This window comes from Empidonax traillii, unplaced genomic scaffold (assembly GCF_003031625.1).
Source record: "Empidonax traillii isolate 1590-97213 ecotype Southwest subspecies unplaced genomic scaffold, ASM303162v1 scaffold375:size1330703, whole genome shotgun sequence".
Taxonomy (NCBI): domain Eukaryota; kingdom Metazoa; phylum Chordata; class Aves; order Passeriformes; family Tyrannidae; genus Empidonax; species Empidonax traillii.
The window spans coordinates 1,240,650-1,257,178 of record NW_020955568.1 but is presented as its reverse complement, the minus strand read 5'-3'; the positions used below and the strand labels follow the sequence as shown (position 1 = coordinate 1,257,178).

General features: G+C 50.3%; 1 protein-coding gene across 9 annotated transcripts in view; it reads left to right on the top strand.

Annotated features, from left to right (window-relative positions):
* LHX2 (LIM homeobox 2) overlaps nt 1-16,289 on the top strand; it is a 44,529-nt gene extending 28,240 nt beyond the window's left edge. For 6 of the 9 annotated variants that reach the window (XM_027893004.1, XM_027893007.1, XM_027893001.1 and 3 more), the window contains exons 2-5: nt 596-801; nt 1,371-1,753; nt 10,269-10,474; nt 15,490-16,289. In XM_027893004.1, the coding sequence (XP_027748805.1) occupies nt 596-801; nt 1,371-1,753; nt 10,269-10,474; nt 15,490-15,777 (1,083 nt within the window). In that variant the 3' untranslated portion in view covers nt 15,778-16,289. The remainder of the gene's footprint in view (nt 1-595; nt 802-1,370; nt 1,754-10,268; nt 10,475-15,489) is intronic. The other 3 variants (XM_027893005.1, XM_027893010.1, XM_027893002.1) reach the window with 1 other exon arrangement.
* Nucleotides 16,290-16,529: the final 240 nt, after the last annotated feature.

Below are 16,529 nucleotides of genomic sequence, written 5' to 3'. Positions count from 1 at the left end.
TTTGGGTCACAGCAGATCGCGATCCGTGTTGTTTGGGACCAGCTTGCAGAGAGCTGTGTCTGCAGCACTGTGACTACTGGGGGTTTGATCGTAATTCATTCGGAATTTTATAGCTAGGAAAATACACACACAGACACGCTCCACATACACGCACTCACAGAGCATTAGCTATGCAGACACTCTCAGTATATCCATAATAATAAATTTTAAAATTAACTATCTGCGATTTGCCCAACTCTGTGATTATTGCGCCTGTTTATTGAACAGCATCTTTTCTTGTTTTGGGATGGGAAAATCCACCAGGAAAAAAAACATAAATAAAAAAGTTGTGTGTCTGGTCCGGACGCCTCCCCTAAAACCCGGGGTGGTTTTCTGTTTGTCTCACCCGCTTCCCTGCCTCCTCCCGGGAAGGTGGGATGCGGTGGGACCCTGGGGATGGGGCATGGGGCCTGTCGGAGCGACGGGCGCGGAGCCCCCACTCCGCTGGCAGCCCCTGCGAGGGAAAGCAGCGGCCGGCCGGGCAGGGGGAGGGGGAGCCCAGCAGCGCTCAAGAGTTTCTCCCTGTTGCTAACGGTCTGTAATTGTTTTCCCCCAGCAGACCATGCCTTCCATCAGCAGTGACAGGGCTGCCCTGTGCGCCGGCTGCGGGGGGAAAATCTCCGACCGTTATTACCTCCTGGCTGTGGATAAACAGTGGCACATGCGCTGCCTCAAGTGCTGTGAATGTAAACTCAACCTGGAGTCCGAGCTCACCTGCTTCAGCAAGGACGGCAGCATCTACTGCAAGGAGGACTACTACAGGTACAGCTCGCCCTCGTCTACCAACCGGGGAGGGGGCACTGCCCGCCGACCCCCCGAGCACACCCCGTCCTGAGGAGACTGTGGAGGGGACCTGTGGGCACACGTAGGGCAGGCTGTGGGCTCCTAAAACCTCCCCCTGCAGAGGGGCGCTCGTGGGGAGGATGAGTGCCGTGTTCCAGGAGGGGGGCACGGCCCAGGCACAGCTCCCCCAGCCTGGCTGCGGGAACTGGGGCCTGCTGTGCGGGGTGTGGGGCCAGCAGGGCCTGTCCTCACCCACTCACAGTGCCTCCTCCAGCCCGGGGGTGCGGGACGTTCACGGGGCGGGGGTCAGTGCCTCTTCCTGGTGGGATCTGGCGGGGCAGGAGCTGCCCTGTGAGGTGCAAATGGGACGGGGTGTCCCCACGCTCCCGTCCCACGGGGCCGCCCATCTGGGCTCTGCAAACCGGCTTTGTGCCTCTGCCCCTGGCCAGGCGGCCCCCGGACCTCGCAGCCCTCCGGGCAGACCCCACCGAGGACGGGGTGGGGGCAACGTAACTCTCACCGTCTCCTCTGGCCTTTCTGTTTTGCAGGAGGTTTTCGGTTCAGAGATGTGCGAGGTGTCACCTGGGGATTTCTGCCTCCGAGATGGTCATGAGGGCCAGGGATTTGGTATATCACTTAAATTGCTTCACTTGCACCACTTGCAACAAGATGCTGACCACTGGCGATCACTTTGGCATGAAGGACAATCTGGTGTACTGCCGCCTCCATTTCGAGACTCTCATCCAGGGGGAGTACCAGGTGCATTTCAATCACTCGGATGTAGCCGCTGGGAAGGGCCCGGCTTTGGGAGCGGGCTCTGCCAACACTTTGGGACTGCCTTATTACAACGGCGTGGGGACTGTCCAGAAGGGGAGACCCAGGAAAAGGAAAAGCCCGGGGCCTGGAGCAGATCTGGCAGCCTACAATGCAGGTAAGAGACACCCACCTTCCTCCAGAGCAGTTCAAATGGTTTGTTTCTGTTCATTTCCAAAGGGGGATTTCCGTTTATTTTAGCTTAAACCGTTAATAATAGTTTTGCTGCAGCATAATTATTGAGATCAAGTGCTGTCAAACTGCAATTACAGAAGCTAATATGTTAGCATTTTTCACTTCAGCTGGAAATAAAATGTTTTGAAGCAAGGTCATCTGGTTAAGGGGGAGGAGGGGGGAGAAGGGGGAATGTAGCCTGAAATAAAATCTGGAAACCAGAGATTTTAAGTTAGCACTTCGGAGAGCCGTGAATTTTCTTTAGTGGCTACACTTAAAGGCTGCTGACGGCTGAATTATTCTGCCCTGTCCTGAGCTCTTGCACCCCAAAGTTTTGGAAGGAGAGAGAAAGAGAGGAAGCAGCGGTTTCCCAAGGGCCCGCGGTGGGAGGTGGCCGTGGTGCAGGGCTGGGGGTGCCCGGGCAGGGGCTGCGGGCTGCAGGTGTCTGGGGCAGCACAGAGCCCGCTCACATGGGGCAAGCTGGCCTGCAGTTTTGTTCTTCAGACGTGACTCGGAGAAGAGTCGGGAGACTCGCAGCATCCCTTTTCCATCCCCTCGCTGCCCCTGAGCCGAGCCCGGCAGCGGGAGGATGGGGAGCGGAGCTGGCGGCAACCGGAGCTCTGTGTATCCAGCTGCAAACTTTCCGCTGTGTTTCCTTGTTTAACCTCCCGGCCGCCACAGCACTGTTAATTTTGCAGGCAAAGGAATTCGAGCAGTCTCCTACCCCCCCCATCCCCGCTCCCCCCTTCCCCTCGCCTTGCTCCTCCGTGTAACTGCCCACCAGCGCTGCCCTCGCCGGGGCTTCCCGCGCTGCTCCTTGGATGCAATCGGAAAAAATACTCGGACAAAACAAAATTCTGAGCTGTTGGCTTTAGGAGAGGACTCGGAGGCGGGGGGGTGGGTTTCCCCCCAGCTCGGCGTTCCCCGCGCCGGGCGCTCGGCCGTCCCGCCGGACCGCGGGCACCCAACTCGTTTCCTCCCGCCGTTCGGTGCCTCAGTGTCCTCTGCGCTTCTCCGCTCCCTCCAACCTGTTTTCTTTTTAAACTGCCGCCTTCAGACGTGTCCCGTAGGGAGCAGATTTGCCTCTAAGGCGTTCCTTTTTCCCGGAGAGGGCGTTCGGTAGAGGCCAAGCCCGCTGCCGCGGGTTTGGGGCCGCAGCTCTGCGCACCCCAACAGCCGCGGGCTGCGCCGGGCGGCGGCCGCTCCGCCCGGGGGGAGGAGGAGCGGGGGGAGGAAGGTGCGTGCGGGGCACCGGGAGGTGCAGGGGTGAGGGGGACGCGGCCCGGGATGGGGAGGCTGCCGGTGTTTTGTGTCCAAAGGGAGTAACAATAGCGACGGGATGGGCTGGTTTGCGCTGAAAATGGCAGGGAGAAAAGGCGCATCTCTAACCGGCAAACGCACCTCGGGAACGAAATTGCCAGCTATTATTGGTTTAACTAATTGCTGAATAATTTGGAAATAGTGCAAAAAGCAGTAGCAGTCCCAGTGGTGAAGGTTGATGAAAGGTGGATGTAGTGTTCTCGCGGGTAACAGTTCAGCTTTAAAACGTGCATCAAATATGCATCTTTCCCCTGTAAAAAGTCTCCTTTTCGAAGGGATTAGCTTTTAATTGTCCTTCCGCTGTCTCCCTGTGCAGGGCAGATGTTCAGATTCAAAGGACCTGTAAACCGAACCAGCGGCATCTGTCCTGGATGGGAGCAGAGCTTGAGAAAGTATTTCTGCTCCCTGACTTCCTAAATAAACCGCCTTTAACTGCATTTTTAAAAATTCGTTTACAAAGTAATTGCCCTCCGATTTTTTGGTCTTTTAATCTTTGTTTAAAGCCTGCAACTGAAACTTAAGAGATCTTCCTTGAGTAACCTTTGGCTTCTTTGCTTAAGCGATTTATCTGCTTAACTATTTACTAGACCAGTAATCGACTAATTTATGCGGTAATAAGTGCCATTGATCTTGGAAATCAGGCCAGGTTGCCCACCGATGTAAAATTTCACAAACAAGTAGATTATTGCAAAGCCTTCGATTTTGAACCTTTAAAAGAGAAACCGTTTAAAAATGCGATAGTTTCTCTTTTTGTTTTTAATGGAACTTGTCACTTCCTTTTCAGAAGTGCACTAGAAATGCACAGTGTTGTCCTCTGAGGGGCTCTGCTCCCGGTAATTTGTGTAGAATACTTTGTGTAAATAAATCTACACCCATAGGTGGTGGGAAAAGGGGGACCCGTAAACTTGGCAGAGTCGAGACTGAAATTATCTTGTAAATTGCAGTAAATATTCATCTGCAACACGAATTGCACTGACTTGCCCCTCCACACACACTTAAACAAGACTCCATTTGCAGGGGGTTGATGGGTTTAGATGTGGATAGAGCCTGACAAGTGGAAAATAGCTTAGAAGGATGCTGGAACTTCAAAAAGATTTCTTTTTCTTTCTTTCCTCCTCCTTTTTTTTTTTTTCTTTTTTTTTTTAAGTGTGTTCCTGTGATCATAATTTCTTCCTTCACTTGTTGGAATGGAGTTTGATGGGTTTTTTAGGTCAGTAAATCAATGGCTGAAAGCTTGCTGAACACAGAAGCACCTGTAAAGAATTCTGAATACTCCCTTTGTGAATTAGACCCCAAACCTCCCACAGCCTCCTGTTTTATTCATTTGTATCTAGTCCGGCTTTGAGACACTAAAATATCCTGGAAAACGACAGCTGTATTGCTCAATCTTGGGTCACGACGAGCTGATAAAATGCCCATAATCGATACAAACGGCCAAGACTCTCCTCTGCTGGCAGGAGGATGCAGGAAGATGCTCAGGGGTGCCCGAACATCCCGGCCGATGGAGCCCTCGGCGGGTGCTCACCGGCGCTGCCGGCGGCTTTGGGCCCCTCGCTGCGGAGGCGCCGACCCCGCTCCCGGCGGGGCTCGGGGAGCCCCCGGGCCGCCTGGAGCTGACCCTCCCACCGGGCTGTGTCGCCACTGCTTTGGGGGTTTTTTCCCTGACAAAAATGCGAAAAGCCTGGAAAGTTTTGAAGAGCGAATCTCTCCTCCTCGTTTCCCTTGGGACTAAAAGCTCAGAAGCAGCTTCCCTGTGACTCCAGGGGCAGAGCGAGCAGACGCCAGTCGCAGCCTAAAAAAAGGATGTCTTGCAGAGATTTCCTAGGAAAAATAAGAATTTCCCCCTTTCCCTCTTCCTCTTTGCTTCTCCCCCTTCCGTCCCTCCCCCTGCCCCGCCGTGGTCACCTTTTGGGTCCCCGGGCGCGTCTGGCCCCTCCCCGGGGGGCTGTGGCTGGGGTCGGGGCTGGGGCAGGCGCAGGGGTTGGGGTCGGGCTGGGGTCGGGCTGGGGAAGGGCGCCGGCCCCGCTCGCTGCCCGAGGGGCTGCCGGGGGCGCTCCCGCTGCCCGGGCGGGTGCGGGGCCGGGGCCGCGGGGCAGGGCCGGGGAGCGGAGCCGCTGCCCCTTCCCCCGGCGGGGCGGGCAGGAGGAGCGCGGCTCGGCCGGGGCTGCCCGGGTTAATCGCGGCGCTCAGGGACTGACCGCGCACTCGCACCGGCCATTCAGCGCCATTCAATTGGCTTAATTGAGGGGAAAAACCCTGGCGGCGGCTCCTCCCGCGGGGCCCGGGCCCGGCCGCCCCTCGCCGGCCCCTTTGTTCTCCCGCCCCGCAGCCCCGGCCCGGCCGCGCTTCCCCCGGGGGGCTCCGCGAACGGGGGGGCCCGACCCTCCGGCAGCCCCGGGGGGCAGCGGGACCGGCAGCCCCTTTGTCCGAGGCGGCCGGGGAAGGCCGGAGGAAGAGGCTTCTAATCCCAGTTCTCCTCCCTCCCGGCCTTGTGATGCTCGGCCTGGGTAATAGTTGCTCCTTTAAGACAGGCTTTATATCCCCAGAAGCACTTCTGGAAATGTCAGGGCTGAAGCAGCGCTGTCCTGTGTGTTGCTCCATGGCTTAGCACAGGCACCCTCCTCTGAGCGCTGCCAGGTGCCTCGGGTACCTTGCCTGCTCCTGGAGCCACAGCTTCCCCCCTGTGCATCCCTGTGGGGAGGAGATCAGGTGTCTGCCTTCTCCAAGTGCCTTTTCCTTCCTCCAAGGGGAACGACTGTCTCTGCTCCTGTCCCAAGTACCACTCCGAGGGCTCTGTCTCACTTCTGTCCCTTTGAGGACATGGGTAACGCAAAGTCCTCTACACACTCCGACCAACAACAAATCTGGCTGCACCCCTGCCTGGTCTGGTTAATCACAAGTTCCCTCTCCAGGCAGCAGGAGGTTAAAACACCCCCTTGACTCCAATTACAGAAGGAAAGGGGTGTATGTTCCTGAGCCACTGAATACTGAGAGCTGATGCACACACCAAATGTGTCTCTTGTTTAATCATTCTTTCAGAATCAGGATTAGTTTGCTTTCTTTTGGTGTAATCTAACATGTCAAACACAAGTTCCTGAGAACAAAAGTTCCCCCGAAGGAAATTCCTCTTTCCCAGCTTCCTCATGGGCTGCATCCTCAGCGACCTACAAACTACTGAGCACATGCTTTGAGTCCCAAGGCACACGGGGCTCTGGCCATCTGAGGATGGAGAGAACTCCCAAATTCTCCTCCTCACACAGGCTTTGTTACAAAGGGACCAGCACATCCTGCTCTGTGTTCCTGTTGCTTGGTTTGGAGAGATGTTAACCATTATTCCGCAGAGGGTGTTTTGGTCACCAATATCAGAATAAGATGTTTTCATCTCAGTCTGTGGACATCACCATCCTGTGACCAGGTGGCCCTGGGGCACCAAGGGAGGCTGGAAGTGCTTCCACTGCTGCACCAGCCAAGGGTGGGAGGGCCATGGCCTGGGTGTGGGGTCTGGGGAGAAGCACAGGGGTCTTAGAAATGTTCTAGGGTCAAAAAAGAGACTTGGCACCGACTCAGAATTAGTTTTATCACAAAATAGAAATGAAACCTTAGTTAATTTAAGGCTCCTCTATTGAGCTGGAATCCTACCAATTGTATTTCTGAAATCCCAGCAGGAGCCTGAGATACTGCAATGGAATGGAAATGTTACATACAGATAGTTCAGCAATTCCTTTGGGAGATACACAGGGACACCACAAAGGAACAGGGAAGATAGTGCCTGAAAACAGAGGGTTGCGTGAGGAGCACGTACAGTGTTAGTTTTACACCCTGGTGCCTTTTGCAGAAACTCCTGAGCTCTTCAAATCTCCTCTTACCCCCTTGGCCCGCTGTGTGTGTCTGTGCCTGCACCGCCCGTGGGCACTGCGGGCTGGGGGAGGGACACAGGCAGCACTGGACCACGTACAACAGACCTCTGGGGATGGTGCCAGGCCCCACAACCGAATCCTGGCGAGGATTGCCACCAGCCAGGACTATTTCTGTCATGTTGGATGATGCCTGCAAGTAAAACCACTTGCACAAGACAAGGAACAGCTCACGCCCTCTCACGCTTCCAAAATGTGTTCTGTAACTTCCATCAGAGACAAGGACGTTTCACTAGCCCCAAATGGTACATGCTTACTGTCATCTTAATATTACTTGTACTGAGTAAATGAGGAGGTAAAATGATGAGAAATTCCAGGGGTAAATTGCTCATTGTCCTGTTGGGGCTTGATGAAAAGCTGACACCCTCATTCCATTCAGGGAGGGTTTAGAATCACTTTTATACCCTTGGATTCTGAATGCATCTCATTCTCTATGGAACATGTTAAAATCCAAATCCTCTCAGCCCTAGGGTTTGTTTTGTTGCATATTAACAGGAACAGACCTCAGTACTGCAGATAGATATTTTGATGCCTTTCCTCCTTGTCTCTGCCTTGTTATTTCTGGGAGGGTTTGAAAACCTTTCAGATGACACAAAACGGTCTTTTCCATTACTAGTATCTAAAATTCTTTGAGTACATTTTAAAAACAAGCATGATTTGGTTTTGCATTTCCCCAACAGAATTTTCAATGGGCATTATTATGTTATTCATCCTAGCACTCTTTAAATCAGGAATTGTAGCTAGGAAGGAGACTGGACAACATAGGATGACTCCAGCTGGGCAACTGGATCTCAGTTCTTAAACCAGTAAAGATTTTGCTGCATCCCACCCAGCTCCATTACCACTCCCTTGTCTCATTTGAGGACCCTACACTTTTCAAACTCAGGTGCTCCCAGTCTTTCCGTGCCGCAGGAGAACAAGCAGAAATGCTTCTTGTTGCCAGAATTTGGCACAAGATGCCGAGGTCTGGAAAGGATTTATACAAATGTATGCACATGCACGCACACACGCACCCAGACACACATTTCTATAGGCAGGGCCATTCGCTTCAGCTGCTTTTTAAATTATAGGAGTGCAGAAACACCCAGAAAAGTTGGAGCCTTCGGCCACTTTGGGCGTATCTGTTAAACAAACGTGCTCTGGGGCTCGGAGGGGATTTTTGCAGGCCTTGCTCTGTACTCTGTGCCACATCTTTTGGGAAGGTTTGGAAAGGCTGAGGTTTGGAAAGCAGCTACTGTAGCTGCTGCAAACCTGCTGTTTAGGGAATCCATATGCCTCCTGACCCAGGAATGCGTGCATTTTATGTGTGTTTTTCAAAACTGGTTTTAATGCATGCCTTTCAGAATATGGGTATTTTTAATAGGGCTGAGTCCCACTGATGGACAGCAGGAATTCGAGAAACACTGTAAAGACACGTCCATGAGATGTACTCAGTTGTAATGAAACAGCAATAAATAATGGACGATTGAAAACAAACCTGTCCAAGTGTTTAAGAAACTCACCAACGATTCACGTTTTAAAAGATTTTTTTCTCATGTTTTGCATGTCGTGTAGAACAGAGATAGTAGTGATTTTTTGTTACTTCTAACATAAAATTTGTAGGAAATAAGGAAGGAGTTGTAGATTTTGGAACAGGAAAAGCTAATTAATGCAGTTTGTCAGAGCTAATTTTCAGTTATATCCCTGATTTTTTTATTGGATTTAAGCTCAGTCCTTAATGTTGTTTTAAGAGGTTTTCTATGGTTTACTGTGTGCACAAATAAATGAGAAACTACTTTTGGTCTATGAGATTATTTTGCTTGGCGTTCAACATTTAACACTCCTTGACAATTTTACGGTGTTCCTTGCTCGCAGACCTTCTTCACAAGCTCGATGGTTGATTTCTGCAAGTGTGCCCGTCACTGTCATTCCCTGATTCTGAAAGGTGTGACAGAAATGATCGCTCAAACTCGTATTTGCAACAACTTTTTTTTTTTTTTTTTTAAGTGGAAATATAAACACATAAATAATTAAAAAGATATTTTTCATTTGGCATGCCAGGGAATATGTTGTATTAACAGCTTTATTTCTTTAGCTAGTCAGATTATAGTCATAACTTGCTGTCTGGTAGCCACAAACTTTATTTCTTTTATAGTGTTTCCTTTAATAGTCTCTCTTGTACTCTACAGGGTTTAGTTTGATGGAGGAAATAATTATGATTTTAACCAGTCTGTTCCATCGAGATTTGAGTGGACTGTATTGCACAGCTCCCTTTGTGTGTTACAGTGCAATTTATAGTGATCCCAAGTCCATGAAACCCCTTTACGGAGTGGAGGACAGCTCCTGTCTCCCACAGAAAGGGAGGGGAGGGAAAGGGGAACACACCTGCCACTTTAAAAGCCCCAGAGGGACAGGGCAGGGTCCTGTCAGGCTGGTTACTGTGAGGATGAGGAATGGGCTGCAGAGGTGGCCACAGGCCCGGGCAGTGCCTGTGCCCTGGGCAGGGCTGAGGCACCTCCAGCACCGGGGGCAGTTCTGAGCCCCTCAGATAAGAGACACACTGAGGGGCTGGAGCGTGGGCAGGGAAGGGAACGGAGCTGGGAAGGGGCTGGAGCGTGGGCAGGGAAGGGAACGGAGCTGGGAAGGGGCCGGAGCGTGTGCAGGGAAGGGAACGGAGCTGGGAAGGGGCCGGAGCGTGGGCAGGGAAGGGAACGGAGCTGGGAAGGGGCCGGAGCAGCAGGAGCGGCTGAGGGAGCTGGGGGGGCTCAGCCTGGAGAAAAGGAGGCTCAGGGGGGACTCTCTCACTTCTTGGGTGGGGATCGGGCTGTGCTCCCAGGGAACAAGGGACAGGACAAGAGGGAACGGCCTCCAGCTGTGCCAGGGGAGGGTCAGGTTGGATATCAGGAAAAATCTCTCCCCAGAAGGCTTATCCATCCCTGGCACAGCTGCCCAGAGCGCTGGTGGAGTCCCCATCCCTGGAGGGATTTGAAAGCCCTGTGGATGTGGCAGTTGGGGACATGGGTCAGTGGTGGCCTTAGCAGCACTGGGGGAACAGTTGGATGCAATGACCTCAGGGGGCTTTTCCCACCTAAACCGTGCCATGAATGTGTGAGGTGGAGGGAAGGCCAGCAGGGCCCGTGCCAGCACGTGCCGTGGTGCGTTATCGCCATTGCTGCCCTCAGATGAATTGCAGACAGCGTTGGTGGAGCAGGACACTTACAGGCCTTTTCCTCTGGTTGCCCTAAGCTTTGAGCTGCAATGAGAACGACGGGGACCACTTGGACAGGGACCAGCAGTACCCCAGCAATCAGAAAACCAAGCGCATGAGGACGTCCTTCAAACACCACCAGCTGCGGACAATGAAGTCGTACTTTGCTATCAACCACAATCCCGATGCCAAGGACTTGAAACAGCTGGCTCAGAAAACTGGCCTCACCAAAAGAGTTCTTCAGGTAAGGACAGCAGCCTCTTATCTTGAGAAGTGATCAAAATATCAATTTTACATTTAAATGCCGTGATTTTGCTGATTTTCAAGCTTTTCTTAGTTGTCCGTACCTTCTGTGGGACTGCAGTTGAGTCCTAGAAAGTACCAGAAGAGTTAATTCTTTTGAGTTTCCCTAAAGCAGATCATTTGGGTTCTAATTTTTAATGAGAGCTGTGAAGGTTTGAGGCCCTGTTTGTTTTCCCAAGATTACTTAATTCAGGTGCATGTTGTAGCTTTCAGTTCGCTGTAAGAAAAAGTGTGTTCCCTGTAAATAGAGACCTCTTAGTTCAGAAATTACTGTCAGTGTTTACCTTTGTAAGAAATTATTCAACAGTTTGAATTTATTTTATCAGGACAGGGAGGGGAGCTTTTCTTTCTTAACTGAAGTGGACATAAATTTAATTTTTCAAAAATTAGTTTTCTATTTATGGTTGATAATTTAGAATGAAAGGAGACTGCATTTGAAATGTTTCTCTACTGTTTCTCTAAAAGCTAGGTTTTAATTCCTTCATGGGTACACACTCCATTTGAGTTATTGTGGGAAGGAAAGAGGGGAATATTAGTTGGTTCAGCTGCATTTTAATTTATAGGTCTGATTCAGGAAGTCGATTTTAATGACCACTTATCCAAGTACCTATACCTAGAGATAAGTTTGGGTGTATAGGAGCCATGACACTCCAAGACCTGTTGCTGAAAGCTTTAAGTGGGTCTTAATTGTAGAAGAAAGGATCTGTGATGTTCCCAGAGGCCGGCAGGGCTGAGGCCCCTCCTGGGGGCTGTGGGCAGCGTGTGAGGGCAGGGCAGGGCAGGGCCGGGCACTAAACTGGGGCAAACTCACCTCCCTGGGGTTCCTGGACCCTGCAGCGTCAGCCCCCAGCAGAGGGAGGAATCCAGGCTCTGTGAGCCCCCCAGTAAAACAGCAATGACAAACTGATCCCTTCTCTGGGCTCCATCCCCAGAGCTGCAGTCTGGGTTGCTTTGTGGTGGAGGAACAGGAGCAGGGCACAGCCCAGCCCCGGTGCAGTGTCCCTCACAGCAGCTGTCCTTCATCCCACACACGGGTGGAGCAATGGACTGCATTTGTCTGTCCTTAGCTCGACCCTTCTCCTTTGTTTTACCCTCACAATTCAGACACTTCACTCTTTCTGTGCGCTCACACCTGAATTACCTGCGAAGTTTCTCAGAGTGTGTTAGGACATGAGATCAGTGTCTAGAAAGTGTCCTTCTCTTGTATCATCTTTCTGTTCCTTCTCCTTGCTCCACAATAACTTTGACTTCCCCCTCTCTCTTCTCTTTTCACCTAATGGATCTTTCCTTCCATCTGTTTTCCCAAGTTATCTTCTCTGCTTCTTCTTTTTCAGAATGCATTTCCTAGTCTCCAAAACTGGACTCCACCCCCATCATGCTTCCATTCCTCTTTGTGTTTCTTCATTGCTTCTGTTTCCATCTTAATCCCGTCACATTTTGCCGTTCTAAGGTGCTTTGTGGTTCTTCTTTTCTTGTGTGTTTCGTAGCAGACCTTTACAATTCCACCAGACCTCAGTTGTCGTTTCGGTATTTGGTGTTTCACTTCTTTTATGTCACAGTTAAGTTCTCCTGTATGTCTGGGCTCCTGTAGCTGCAGAGTGGAGGGAGGTAATAGTTGTTGGTGAGAATCACACCCTGAGGATGATGCTGTGGGAGGCAATTCCAGAAAATGGCTTGGAGTGATCCTTGGTCTGGTATCACTTGAGTTTTCCTGACTGTTATGAGCACTCTCTACTCACGGATGTTTTGCTTGAAAATTAATTTGGGCCATGATAAAGCAAAGTTGTATTTCATATGTTTTGGAACCTTTGTGCCCAGTGGGTTCATCTCTACCTGTGAGAGGCAGTTTTTCAAACACTGAAGTTCACCTCCATGAGTTTCAGAGTTGCTCTTTGCTGGGGAAAACTCACCATGATCACCAAGACAGTGCCACTTGTTCATTCTTTTGAGCCAGAGAGGCTTTATGTACAATATTCACCCCCTTTGAGTGTGCAGTCACTAATTACAGCAGAGTAATCACAGTGTGTGCAGTGAGTGAGCACAGTCTGCTTTGAGGGGACATATCCTCTAGATTTTGTGTCTCCACTTACCAGGCAGTGAAATTCAGGGAACAGGAATGTCTCCAGGTACTGTGGGAATGAGCAAAATTGCGTTTAAAAAGTTGTTTCTAGCAGAGGCTGCTCACGGAGCTAATATGTAACAGAGGCGGCAGTGGAGGTGTTACAAACCAGAAAATAAAGTCATCTGAGGTGATGATCTCATTCACTGCAGCGGCCAATTCCCTTACAGCAGTTTGTGGGCCTGTTTTCAATACTTCCCTATCAAATGGAGATGTTATTTTGTTCCTGTTTGACTTGGTGGAGACAAAGAATTGGCTGCACAGATGGCTGAGGAGACAGTGCGGTATTTTGCCCTCAGTAAATGCGCTTGTGCCCAAGCGGTGAGTGCCCAGCTCCAGGCCCAACCCTGCTCACCCAAGTGTGGGAGCAGCAGTGCTGGGGCTTTGCAGCTGCCTTTGTCTTCCAGGGGGAGTTTGGGTCCCTATTTTCCCGTTTGATTTGAAACAGCTCAGCCTTGTACTGATACAGTTGGACAGAAAACCACGAAATACTTCCCAGTGACTTCGTTTATTCCTCAGTCCCGAAGAGCAGATTCCTAATTGTGCAATTGGTGTGAGATAGGTCCTTCTGGAAGGATTCTTTCAGTTCAGTGTTTGGGTTGTTCTGTCTGTAATGCCCTCCCAGGTGCAGGGCCCTGCACTGCTGTGTCCAGCTGGAATAAAGGCTCAGGGCAGCAGGAGCAGCCCCACAACCCAGGGAATAAGTGTTTCCATCTTTCACCATTCTCTAACATGAAATCTCTGCTGAATGGTGTCATATCTTCAGCACATAGCAGAATGTCAATATGGTGGTAATGATGCTATCCCTTTCTATCGTATGACAAGGTATTTTCAGAATTTAAATTAACAAATAATTAGTTGTATTTTTAGTAAATAATATGGATACTTATTATTAGGCAATTTTGAAGAGCCTTACAGCCGTTAGCTGATTAACCCTGACAATATCTCAGTGAGGAAGGGAGTGAAAGCAGTCATATAATCTCTATATTGGAATAACACTTACAAGATCAGTGGTGTGTTCTGTGTCTAGCAGGAATTACCACAATTAAAGAGACAGTGGCCCCTGTCTCATGTGGGGCTGCTGAAGGCTGGTCATTGGTAAGGGCAGCTGAGCTCCGGTTCTTGTGTTTAATGGGAGATGAGGGGAACACAAACACCGAGTATCTTGGCCAGTTTACACACTGCATGTGTCCAGTTACAAACACAAAAGGTACCACAGAGCCTGTGGGCCCTGCTGAGGCTGAGGAGCAGTTGGACATTTAGGAACAGTGTAAATACACAAAATAGTTCTGGTGCCTTCGACCGCTTTACATGCTTTACACAAGACGATTGCTTTGTGAATAGGAATGAAAATGCTGCCCCTATTTGGCACTACTGCACACAAAATAAGGGTATTTTTAGTGAACATAGGTGTGTAATTGCCACAAGGAAGTGCACGAGCCACCAGCCCGGTGGTTTTGCCTGGAGCAGACCCACGGCAGGGCCTTCAGCGCCAGGGCCCGGCCCCTGTGCAGGGCTGTGTCCTCAGGAGCCCCCACACTGTGTCCCCAGGAGCCCCCACACTGTGTCCCCAGGAGCCCCCACACTCACACTCCCTGTGCAGGACACAGAGGAGGAGCCCCGTGGAGGGAGCCCAGTGGAGATCCCGCCCAGCTGTGCAGATCCTCACCCAGCCCGGCCCGTCTCCGAGGGGTGCAGAGGTGAGGAGGTCCCTGGCATTTGGGATGGAAAGGAGCAGTGCCACCCCCAGAGCAGGTCAGTGTGAGGACAGTGGGATCAGCACCGAGGCCATGGCAAAGGACGTAACAGCGACAGAGGCCCGGGATAAATCAGCGCAGTGACATTGCACCCGGTTTGTAGCAGGAACATCACTTGGTGTCAACAAATGCCATGTGGAACACAGGGTAGTTAATGACACTTTCAGATTTAGTCCCAGTCCTATGCTGTGCCTTGGTTTCAGCAAGTGTCACAGTTTTGTTTTATCTGTTTTCAAAAAGGTCAGAAATATTTTCTCTCTAAGAACTCCTGCAGACAGTGGAAAGCATTATTGGACCTAAACACTGGAGCTTAACTGAGAAAGATGAAGTCGTAGCTTTGTCCTTCCCTCAGATAATAATCAAAGAATACAAGAAGTAGAAAGCTTGGAAAAAAATCTCTGTGTGGATGTAATTCCTACTGTAATGACAGTTTCTGATGCAATGTGGGTCTTTGATACCCTTCGAGCCTCTTTTCCCGACATTATTCCAGTACTGAAAACATTTGAGAAGGTAAACCAGCCCAGGCGAAGGGAGCTGAAGCATTTGAGAAAGAAGAGTAAGAGAAGAGTGAGGAAGAGGGCCAGTCCTCTTAGAAAAGGGGGTGACAGCAGACACTGAGGCATGAGGAAGCTCCAGGGAGAGCAGGAGGGCAGAGCCATGGGATGAGCCAGCGGTGCTTACGGTGGGAGATGGACGTGAGATGCGAGGGGGCCCAAGCTCGTGGTTTGATCCCCATCAGGTGCTTGTTGTCTCCTCACCCAGCCAGATGGGACTGAGGGCCACAGGGCTCCTGCAGGCTGCCACGTTTCTAAACATCGCTTTACACAGCCAGCACAGACTCCCTCCCTCCGTGCTCAGTCCCTCCTGCCCCAGGCAGGCAGTTTCCAAGGATGGCAGGAGAGGGAAGAAGGAATCCTTTGCAGGCAGAGGCCGCTTCTCATGACCAGGGCTACTCTTCTAACATGTTACCAGTAAAAACATCTTTCCCAATTCCAGCACTGATGAATTTGTGAATGTGCTTTTGCTTTTCGGAACTCTGCAGCTCTTTAAATGCTACCCTGTTGTATTGAACTGTTCCAGGTTTGGTTTCAAAATGCTCGAGCCAAATTCAGACGGAACCTCTTACGTCAAGAGAACACAGGGGTGGATAAGACTTCAGACTCCACACTGCAAGCAGGGACCCCGTCAGGCCCTGCCTCAGAAATATCCAATGCCTCCATGAGTCCATCCAGCACTCCCACGACTTTAACGGACTTGACTAACCCCACCATGCCTACTGTGACGTCTGTCCTGACATCAGTGCCCGGGAGCCTTGAGGTTCATGAATCTCGAAGTCCTTCACAGACAACTCTTACAAATCTTTTCTGATGACTCTTTCTTAATAATTTCTTTAAAAAAGAAATTATTCTTAGCTGAAATTCCAAGTGTATTTTAATAGAGGCTTTGAGCAACTGACTAACCACAATTAGGATCTCTCCTAAAACAACAGAAGGAAATGTAGTGTTCTGGTATTACGGAGTACGGACTGAGGAATAACTTGGAAGATCTATTGCAACACAACATTTGTGTAACTGTACAGTTTTGTGGACTGAGCAAGGGAAACAGCAATTAATTTAAGTTGGCTAAAGCTTCTGTATTTTCAAAGACTGCCATGTGCCTTATATACTGTTTTATCTACATTCTTTGGATTCCATGTCCACTTCTCTCTTTTTCTCTCTGTATATTTATGACCAGGGCAAAAATGTTAAAGAGTTTGTTACTTTGGGTAGTCCTAAGCCTTTCATTGGTTGCTTTGTTGTTTTAGAATTTTAAGGTCGAAGTCTGTTCGAATACCAGAATTTGTAAAATCTAATCAGTAATAAAACCACTTATGGAAACTACTTGGTAATGGCTGCAGTTACATTTAACATTAGTGTCACAGTCGAGGTAGGCTGAGTGAGTGTAAAAAGGTTAGAAAACTGCACTTCAAACACAGTGTCTGCCTAGGAAAAACCCTAAATATGATGTACACATTCCTCCCATTCCTGAAGTGTATATGGCGAGAACTCCAGCTTGTGCAACAGTCTAGGTATCCTCATTGTAGAGAAATAAATGTTAGATGCAGGTAGAAGTTATCAGAT